At 34.2% G+C, this 11154-nt stretch overlaps 1 protein-coding gene across 1 annotated transcript; it reads left to right on the forward strand.

Annotated features, from left to right (window-relative positions):
• Positions 1 to 2551: 2551 nt before the first annotated feature.
• On the forward strand, positions 2552 to 6452 carry LOC131873457 (ankyrin repeat-containing protein At5g02620-like). Its single transcript, XM_059216335.1, has 3 exons — positions 2552 to 3062; positions 4856 to 5322; positions 5656 to 6452. The coding sequence occupies exons 1-3, from the start codon at positions 2606 to 2608 to the stop codon at positions 6205 to 6207; spliced, it is 1476 nt and encodes a 491-aa protein (XP_059072318.1). The 5' UTR covers positions 2552 to 2605; the 3' UTR covers positions 6208 to 6452.
• The last annotated feature ends 4702 nt before the right edge of the window (positions 6453 to 11154 follow it).

Raw genomic sequence — 11154 nt, forward strand, 5'->3', positions numbered from 1 at the left:
ATCAATTGGAATATATTCATAATCTCTTGATTGATGACACGGATGTAGTTACGGTGCATATGGCAACCCCAAAAAAATTGGAGGATTGGATTTGTAGATGAAGGACGTGGCAATTGGCATGATCCTGAGGTGCAGTTAATGTTGGATTGCGCAGACAGGCTGAAAATATATATTCCAACAAAACATTTATGGAGATGTAGTGTTGAAACACGGTTTTGGTAGCAATGAAGGTCGGTTATCACTAGGTGGATTGAATGCATATCAAATTTGTGTAAGGATTATGTGGGGGATAATTTTATTATTACACCACATCAGTTTTATAGTTCTCATTTGCAGAAGAGTTGGGTCTTCAAATTTGGAGGTGGTGGCATTGTAGAATTGTGACCATGGAAGCGAATTTCACTTTTAAAACATAGAAGAAACTTGTGTCTTTTGTGGGGAAGGCATCAAATAGACATATACAAGGTTTATTCCTTTACAAGGATGAGAGGTTGTTGAAGGCAGTAAAATTAATGTTGAGTGAGGATATTGTGCATATCAGCCATCGATATTGAACCAATATGGAAATCTACTCGCTAATTGTTGCATGAGGGTTAGAATTTGAAGATACAGTTGACAAGGTTCGGCGAGTACTAAAGGAGCTAATTGTAGAAGAGTATTTGGATGGCTTGGAGTATGTTCTTGAATGGGTCATCCCAAGGGTTGGCATTGATATTTCTGAAGGCATGATGGAGCCTAGGAATCTCATACCTTTCATGCATTGGACAGAGGATGAAGTAAAAGAAAGGTGCAAAGCAGAGGTATGTTGCGGATGGGAAGCCTTCAAGACCTTTGCAGGGCTTATGCGGGTGGAGGAAGCTCTTCATGTCGTACACAAGCTAGCAAGGGTGGAGATGGGTCTTGAATTGTGATTGTGGGTGCATACAAAGGAGGTGATATGAATACTGGTCAGGTTCAATGAGGAGAATCAACTTGATAGTTAATGGTTTAGTTTATATTTTCTAGTCAGTTGTCTTGGAGTCTAGGAGGTGATAGGGGTTAGCTTTTCTTTCTCTGTTAAATGTTTGGGTGAAAATGTGTCTGTTAGACTGGTTCATTTTGCTTCTCTAGTTTTGTATTGTTTCATGGTGGCTTTGATGGGATGTGTGTTGTATAAGATTTTTTCATTTTCATACATTGTAAAAACATTTTGTATTACAAAAATATACATAGCTTGACATTTAAATTATAAGTTGCATCCTTCCATATTTAGTTTTTTTTTACATTTCAAAATTAACTCAGTTGTATTCTAAATTATTACTCCCAACAATGTTAGTTTCTTCCAACTTTTTCCTTCCCTCCAATATATCTCTCAAAGCATATCTTACTATTACACTAACTATGTTAACTAATTTATTTATTTTATCTTTTTTTATTTATGCATTGATTGTAATTATATAAAAAGTGAATTAAAAATAAAAAAGAAAAACTAAATCCAAGTTGGCATATATCTTATAGAAAAGAGTAAGATAAAATATTTTAATAGGAATAAATAAATCTTCTTAATCAATCTAATTATATAAAAAAGTGAACTAAAAATTTAGAAAAAACTAAATCTAAGTTGGCTACTATTCCCATATCTTATAGAAAAGAGTAAGATAAAATATTTTAATAGGAATAAAAAAATCTTCTTAATCAATCAAATTAGGCTCACTAATGATAGTGAAATAATTGAAAAAATACCCATTTTTTAAAACACAATTAATAATATAAGACCAAATTTTAAAATGATAGGACTTGACTCTTTAAAATACAATTAGTAATTTACTATTAAAATATCACACAATTTATATAGACTTGACTTTTAACTCTGACCCGTGAATAAAATAGGAAGTACAAATTGAAAGGTCGCTCGAATGTTTGATGGGAATATGCAGCCTACAAAACAGTGGTTAGGTATATGTTTGACTACGTCTCTCTGCTTACACCCCAATAACAAATATCAACTGTGGTTAGGTATATGTGCCACCACATCATTGTACAAAATATGCAGGAACACATTATTATATTGTATGTTTGTAATTTATATTTTACCCTGTAACATTGAGAATATGTTGACCGATTGGCCGACTCACAGAAAGAGACTCCTTTTAACTTATTAGGAGTCCCTTCTTTGTTTCTGCTTTTTGGTAATCAGATGAAGTTAAACAAAGGTAAAATATTTTTTATGTTACTGTGAGATACTGATTTGTCGCATTTTGATGGGCGGGAAAGTAAATGACATCCTTTGGCTTAAAATTATCTACGGACTTTCTGATCAATTCATTTCAAAAACAGAAGACACTATCTTTACTGAGCGTAGAAATGGTAGATACCTAAATCTGCCAAATGAAAGATGGAATAATCTTTTGAACAAAACCCGTACAATAGTCAATTCAAAATTATACAGTTAAATTTAAATAATTTTTCACAATTGTCTCATTTTGATGGCGTGAAAGTAAATGACTTCCTGTGGCTTAAACTTATTAACAAGGCTAGGCTTCCCCGTCCGTATCATATACAAGCAGTATAAAATGTAGCAGGGGAAAGAGGGGAAGCATTAGAAAAGGAAACCCTAATCACAAAAATGCTTCGTGATCTCTTCGTTGCTACCAGAAAGGGCGATCTCAAAGTCCTGCAAGATATATATGGACAGAACCAGCGGCATGTGACCAGGGGACTTACTTTTGAAGGAAATAGTGCTCTGCACATCGCTACAAGAGAAGGGCATCTCGATGTTGTTAAATGGCTAGTTAGTGTGAAGCCCTGCTTGGCTGCAGCTCGTAATTCTGATAAGAATACGGCGCTGCATGAAGCTGCTAAGAAGGGTAAGCCTGAGGTTGTGAAAACTCTGCTTAAGTTTAACAAGTATGCTGTGTACAGGCGCAATCAGTTTGGAGAGACTGCCCTGATAATAGCTTCAGAGCACAGTCATGTGGAAGCAGCGGAGCTTTTGCTAGCAGCCACGCCATTGTTTCTGGTTTTCTGGCCAAGGGAGGACCGTCAGACATGCCTCAATACTGCAGCTTATGCAGGACATCTAGGTATGCTCTCACGCATACATTGATATTGCTTTTCTAAAAATAAATCAGCACTTAAATGGAATAAATCCAGAGAGTATCAGAAGCCATGATCTTAATTATGGGTAGAGGCAGAGTTAACTGAAACTAGGATTCGGTCAGGGATTACATATAAACCGGTAACTGCCATTCAAATTCCTCCATAATATTCTTTCTCCCATTCGATTTATAGTTGGTGAATCAAATGGGTGTATTGGTACTGGTAGTACTCTTTCTGCCATTTGATTTACAGTGTGGGGAATCATTTGGATGTATTGGTAGCTAGCACAGTTTAGGTAGTTTGAAGAAAGGGTTTAAGGAGACAGAAACAGTGTACAGAGGTTAGTTACAGGGATCCAAGTCATATTGATTTTTTTTATATAACTTAACATAATGATAAAGTAGTTTTTAAATTCAATCGTGTAAGACTTGTTTAATATCATTTCAAATCACATTCTATTCATGTTACACACTCCAAAAACTACTTACACCTAAAAATTGTTTTATTAATGTTAGACACTATTGTTCTATTAATGTTAGACACTTGAGTCCAGGAACCACTTACACCTAAAAATTGACTTGCTAGACCAAGTCTTTATGATTATTTTCCAGCCTGTTAAATGCTGTTCACCTGTTTACCAAGATTCTCGGCTATTTGTTTGAATGTTCATACCAAATGTTATATAACTTTTTCATTTGTTTGGCTAATTCTTCATGATTGTTTTCAGCCACTTAATCTAATCCTAAAAATTGTCGTTTGCCTACCTGCTTATTAAAATCCCTGTGCCGTTGGAAGGCATGGAGCAGTTCAATTGTATTTTTTTGAACAAGTATCCTAAAAAATTAAATTTGAATATATCGAACAGCTTAATTCATTTGAATTTTATATTTTTATTGAAAAAAAAACAATTGCAACAAAAAGCTGCAAACCAACAACAAAAATTAGCAAAGAGCTGCAAAGCAACAAAAAAATTACTAAAGGGCGGTCCGCAGCAGCAACAGAACAGCAGCTGCAGGTAGCAAAAATCAGAAGGAAAATGATAGGCAATTGCAACAACCGCCTACTGAAACAATTAGGAAAAACTATCAGCAACCTGTAGCAACAAACAAAGAAACAGTACACTGAATCGAGCTTTCACTTGAGGTAGCACAAAGAACATCAGCCCCTAAATACACCCCAAAACATTGTTTTGATCTGGAGCATTCCTATTAGTTGAACACAACATCATTCTCCAATCTGTAATTTTTCCAAATCAATCCCCCAACATAATCAGGTTAATTTTCCAAATCAACAATCTCTAGCATAATCGATCATATCCTCGTGATGAGGAATGTCTTTCTCCATAAACATATGCACTATTGTCATCATGCCAGCAATCTGAACTCCCTTCGGAATTGGATTTCTGCTTTTATCTTGAAATTTCTTAATTTGTACTTGAATGTTTTGTAATATTCCAATACAATCTGAATTTAACCTAGGAAAATTCTGTAGAATGTAAAAATGAGAAAAAATAACCCGACATCTAAACTTCCAGATGAAGTTAATAATTTATCTAAAAGACCAAAAGAGTGCAGTTTCCAAAGAGTCTCAGTATCTTTAAAGACCTCAAGGAAAAACATTTGTTTTTAAAATTCAATTTTTAATGACATGTGGGATCCCCCTAATTTTAATTGGGTGTGCTAGCAGCTCACACATTTGTGTCTTTGTTGATTTATTACTTTGTTTTGCTCTAAAATCTAAATATATATAAAACTAAATGTCTAATTCCTGCTTGCAGATGTAGTAAAGCTAATACTTGGTGAGTCTAGATTCTGCTTAAATATCATGCCTTTCATGCTGCTGATAGGGGATGAAAAGGGTGTCACCCCATTGCATGCAGCTGTTCATGGTGGACATAAGGAGATTGTCAAAGAGATATTAAGACCTGAGTTGAATGATTGGCATAAGAGCTTAATGACAAAGAAGGATAAATTTGGACGGTGTGCAATCCATATAGCAGCCATGAAGGGCCATGGAGATATTATAGATTTATTCATGACATCAATGCCAGATTGTATTGAGATACGAAGCACCTGCCTTAAAACTGTTGTGCACTTTGCTGTGGAATATGACCAACTATCTGTGTTCAAGAAGTTACTATTTGAAAATGAGGGCGAAACTAACGCCAAACTGGTGAGCTATGACTATGACATTTGGGGCAATACAGCCTTGCATTTGGCCGCCATGAATGGAGTGGATCCCCTGGTTAGCTATTTCTAACTCAAATACTCCTCATTCTTTTCTATCAATTTTCTCCATAATTTCATTGCTTTTGGTAAATGTCTGTCAATTTAGAATTCTGGATTGTGGAAATCTTAAAATCTAATATCTGTAACTTATTGTGTATTTTTTAATCTAATAAAGAGTAACAATTTTCCAAAAAAATTATAATTTAGGTTAAATATTTTAAAAATTAACATAATATGTTTAATCTTGATCTTTTAAAAAGAATATGTTATTTGTGCCTATTAATAATTTTATTGTATTTATGAGATGTGTATGAGAATATAAATTGGTTATTTTTTTTCAATGTTGCAGCTTGTAGACTACTTGTTGTCATTTCCTGGAGTAAAAGCAGATCTTGTCAACAATAAAGGTTTAAGCCCATTGGACATAGCATTACATGCAGTATCTCAAGATAAGCCAAACTTTGGTAATATTGTTCAACGTTTGAAAGATCATGGTGCTACACAAAGTTTAGTCTGCCATTGTAGATCAGAATCACCTCCTTGGAAGTCACAACAAACAACTAATAAAACTGGCATTGAGAGCAAAATATTGGATGTAGACACACTTGTGGCATCACTCATTGCCACAGTGACATTTGCAGCTGTATTCCAAATACCTGGTGGAACTGATAAGGAAAGTGGTCTTGCCAGTATGTCATTAGAAACAGTTTTTCATGTATTCTTATTCTCAGATTGTCTTGCCTTCTTTGCATCCATGACAGTAGTGATTGCATGGATTTTTCGAGAAAGATTGCAGACAAAACTTGTTGCAGATCGGTCAGCACTAGCCAAATTATCAATGGTAAGCTTCGGGATAGCAATAGTCTCTACATGTCATGGCTATTTACAGGTGAGATTGTGATAACATTTTTGGCACCATTACTTGCACTTGTGTTCTTATCATTGTCATGGCTATTTGAATATAACTTTCGTGCAACAAATGAGAGACAAGCAAGACTCAAGTGGGAACTTAAACGGGTCGTCATTTCTACACTCCCTGTGACTACAATTGTACTTGTTATCATTTTTGTTTATATCACTATATGATTAAATGCTTTCTATATAGAAGAAGCATGCACAATAGCATAATCTTTGATTTTTTAACAATACTTTGTTCCACTTTCTGTTATTTTGGATTGTATGAAGCGAAATCCTTTCAAGGGTCTACAATTGTTTTAAATATTGTGTTGCAACTTATAAATTAAGTATATTTAATGAAAATAATAGAGCTTATTAAAAGTTATTTGTAATATAATTTTAAATCATTTTTAGATATCTTGTTTTGGCATAGAATCACACATGGTATTATTATGGAAAGATTCAAATTGAATTACATTTTTGTAACATAATACTTACATTTTGATGATTAAGTTATATATTAAGTTTATAATAATTGTATTAAAGAAAAATATTTTATTAATTTACAACAAAATATATATAATATTTATATGAAAAAAACATGTATGCGTAAATATAAATACTTACTCTTTAAGATGGAAGGACCTTTAAGTAAAGCATATTTGTATTTTTCACAAAATTAATCATGGTTGTTGAGCAATCGGATTGATTGCTAACCATTTTTATTACTAAAAATTGGTTGTAGTTGACTTGGTGCCTACACATGATTTTCTATTTTCTAAAAAAATAGACATACATGATTGTTACATATAAATTTTGAACATTGATCCCAATCAAAGACCTATGCATTGAATAGGACAATAAATTTGACAAAACAAAAGGATTAGAAAACAAGTATTTAGTGTTCAATCCTTATTTGAACAAGCTAAACTCAAATAATAAGCAAGATCAATGATGAGGATGATGTGATCAAAGATGGTGCTAAGGAAAAGAAAGATGAATATGATGGTCATGATTATGGTTGTGAGTGTAACCATGATAATGAGGGACACATCGATGCAAAAGGGTCAAATTCAAGTGTCACTAATGGAAGATATAGTTTCTACATCTACCTCAACAGATGGATAAGAGATCCCAAAATTATTTATATCAAGGGAAAAGTTAGTTGTGTATTCTTAACAACAATTTCATTTTAAGGGACTTTAGCACAAGTGTGAAGTACACCAATAAATTTGGATAAGCTAGGAAACATTGGAATGATTTATTATCTTATGGGACTATGGTGGTATGAAGAATGTCAATGAGCATGTGCATGATGATACTATGATGTACATTGAGCATCTCGATTATCCCACAAAAGTCACCATGGTAAGGCATGGAATTCATGGCTTTAGAACTCATAGGGAAGGCACACACATACAAGTAGACTAACAACAAATGGTGTTGGATGTAGACTTCCTAAGATGATGGGTAGGAGAGACCAACCCATGGAGTTGGATTAGAAGATAGATCATGGATAATATAATATGAATAATGGATAATAAGAATATTATATAATAAGAATCCACCTAATAATGAGAAAAATTAAGTTTAAGTACGAGGACATTTTAATGGAAACTTTTATGTGTCTACATTTTGCCCCTATTTGAGATAATGCATCTTGTCGCGTTGTTTCAAAGAAAATGATCAACTGATATATGCCCCAGAGATATCCTGGTAAGGGTGATGATTGATTGGTTATGCCCCCTTGAGAGATTGATCGAACATATTGATGGAGATTGATCTCGTGATAGATTACAAAAAGGAGATTGGATAATTGATAGTACGCAAGTGATTATGTTGAGAGGCGTAACTGAACAATTAATGGAAATGATCAATATAGCCAAGTTGATAAGCTGATTAAGATGATTGAGCTGATTAAGATGATAGGGATTAATGCTAGTGCATGATAAGGTGATCCAATGATTGACTTGATTGATTAATCCAGGGGCGTTGAGATTGAGAAAACCAAGTTGATTGATTTGATAAAGAAATTGACTAAGAGACATGCATTAGTTGGATAAATTGTTTGATTGATCTTGCTGCAATGAGAAGAATAAAGAAGATGAAAGAGAGAAATGAAAGGGGTGATGAAGGAGAAAAGTGATGAGAAATAAGAATGAGTGATGAGAAAGAGGATATGAAAAGTGATGAGAATTATTGTGCTTTTTAAGTGCTTATATCATCATCGATCTTATTTATGGCAATAGGATAAAACTCATCTAGATATGAACAAGACCCAAATGAATCATCATACCAATTACATGAAAGAAAACACATCAGACAGTCAAGGAATGCCCCAGCTCACATGAGACCCATATGTCCTCAATTATCTTAGACAATCATGTCCTAAGATGAGTCACCATATTACTAAGGAACAATCCACAAGCAGCAAATAGGTGTAGATGCCCCATCCTTGTCTTTCTAGTCAGAGACATCCTGGAGATAGAATCTCAAGTCAGAGACATCCTAGAAAAGCTAAAAGACATGTCACCAAAAAGAAAATAAAAAATAATCAAAGATAAAAAGAAAACAAATAGACAATATATTTTATGCCCAGGTGATTTTTGTTCACAATTAATGTGTTTGATTTTGATAAAGTGTTGTTATGTCTGCTTAATCGTTGTCTTGTGATGTCATGAGTTTGTTGAAGTTCCAAAGCTACATGATCATCTGAAGTGTTTGTTTCATTGCAATATTTATTACATGTTTTTGGATTTTTATGATTTTTAGGGTTTTATAAACATTTTAATTTTTAGGGATTTTCCAGGACTTTATGATTTTTTAGGTTTTTTCGGGACATTTTATGATTTTTATGATTTTTATGATTTTTATGATTTTTTCAGGTCTTTTTTATGATTTTTATGATTTTTTTTCAAGACTTTTTTATGATTTTTATGATTTTTTCAAGACATTTTATGATTTTTTATGATTTTTTCATGTTTGCCCCTAGTGTCTAGCAAGGCAAGAGGGACTTTGAGCGAGTGAATGAACTAACGAGACATGGATAGACAAGTGAATGATGGCAGAGGCTTATACAATTTGGAAGGACTATCTCACAATAGGATAACATGTTAATCCAAGCATAGGGACCAAATATAGCAATATAAAGAAAGGAAATGGTGTAACGAATGTCATGTGATCTAAAGGACTGGACATGTCAAGAGGTTTTTTAATATTTTATGTCCTTAATTTTGATCAATATCAAGAGATGGCTTTTGATAGAATAATCAAGATCCAAGGGTGGTAATGAAGGATATGACCTGAAGGGTGTAGATCAGATGCAATAGATAGGACACGTAAAGCTTGCAAAAGGTCTTCAACCTTGTCAAGATCAAAGGTGGAAAATAGATATGCGTGTAGATAGAGTGAATGAGAGATAATGGAGGATGAGATGCACACGGATGGAACTTGCCCCCAGTGAATAGCTCAAGAAGATAAGGGATTACACATGATGCCTTCTTACCAGGGTTTCATATTGGTACTTTCCCAAAGCGCCACAAGAAGTGGTTTTCACACATGGACTAAATTATTTTTCTTTCCTTTTTTTCTTTTTTGTTTCAATTTTTTTTTCTCAATTTTTGGAAGATAATGAATGCCTGATAGGATATGGAAGAAGGAATCAAGCGTCTCGCTTCTTTTGATGATACCCTTGGAATATGTGTTTCAATATATCATGACTATGAAGGTATTCTCAAAGACGTAGGTAGGTTAATAAAAAAGGAATATCAGATGGATGATTGGAAGGAACTAGAGTATGGATTTATGCAAAGGATTGGATAAGAGGGATGGAAGGGTGAAAAACAAGTGTTGGATAATGCATGGGATGTTGGAAGAATTGTGCATGGCTAGATGGAAATGTTGGCAAGATCAACATTGGCACATACCTTGAGGGGTGGTGGACTGGTGGAGGAATAGTGGATTTCAGAGTTTGTGATTTTGATAGAAAGGTTGATGTGGATTTTAGGACACAAGGAGCCAAAATGGATAAAGGAGGTGAAATAGGTTTTAGGATAGTGGATGTGAGAGAAGTTGGGGTACCAAACTTGAATGCCAATTTTGATTTTTCTTTAGTGTACAAGTTCTGTACAAGTGACTTGGGAATCCACATTGTTCTTGATTTTTCATTTTTTTATGATATTTTAGAATGCATTGCCTCGATGTAAGACTTAGGAAGCCATACAAATTTTGACTTTTCTTCTTTCTTTGTGGGCCTTTGTGGCCTTTTGGAAATTTCTTTTTCTTTTTGGATCAAATTTTTCTTTGTTTTTGCATGTCGATTAGATGGGACATGTTGGTCCTTTGATTCATGTGGATTTTTGAATATTGAAATTTTATGCTTGGCACCCAAGTTGCTTGGAGAAGGAAAAGAATCTGTGGATGAATAGGAATGATAAAGAGGTATTGTGGATGGATGGAAGGTGCTCGCAAATGTGTGTCTTTTTTGATCCTGCATAAGTGATGGAGGGATATAGGGACCTAAAATGGATGTAAGGGATGAAGGGGAAGGCATGTATTTGGATTTTGGTTTACTAGGGATACCAAGGTCTTCAGGAATGTCACTGAGGCCATGACCCTTAATATTTCCTTTGATATGGAGGGGTTCTGGCTTGTGAAGATCTACTCCTTTGCCTTTATAAATATTTTGACTTGTAGGATACACTTTTATTTGGGAAGAAGACATGAGTCCATTATGAGGTGGAGGTAGAATGTCGGGAATGATAGGATCATGAGAGGACTTTGTAGGAAAGATGGATCCTTGAGGTCAACATGGAGGATTATGACAAAGAGATGAAGGAATAATTTGATCTTCACATGGAAGAGGACCATTGGATAGAGTAGGAATGGTGTTTGACTCTTCATTTTGAACAGGATCATTTGAAAAGGTGGAAGAGGCATCATGATCTTTCTT

This window comes from Cryptomeria japonica, unplaced genomic scaffold (genome assembly GCF_030272615.1).
Source record: "Cryptomeria japonica unplaced genomic scaffold, Sugi_1.0 HiC_scaffold_1777, whole genome shotgun sequence".
NCBI classification, from domain to species: Eukaryota; Viridiplantae; Streptophyta; class Pinopsida; order Cupressales; family Cupressaceae; genus Cryptomeria; species Cryptomeria japonica.

Bases quoted from the DNA above. Each gene is read 5' to 3' on its own strand.
- LOC131873457 (XM_059216335.1), top strand. From the start codon at position 2,606: ATGCTTCGTGATCTCTTCGTTGCTACCAGAAAGGGCGATCTCAAAGTC. The intron at 3,063-4,855 runs GTATGCTCTCAC...TCCTGCTTGCAG, and splicing joins AGCTTATGCAGGACATCTAG to ATGTAGTAAAGCTAATACTT. The intron at 5,323-5,655 runs GTTAGCTATTTC...TCAATGTTGCAG, and splicing joins TGAATGGAGTGGATCCCCTG to CTTGTAGACTACTTGTTGTC.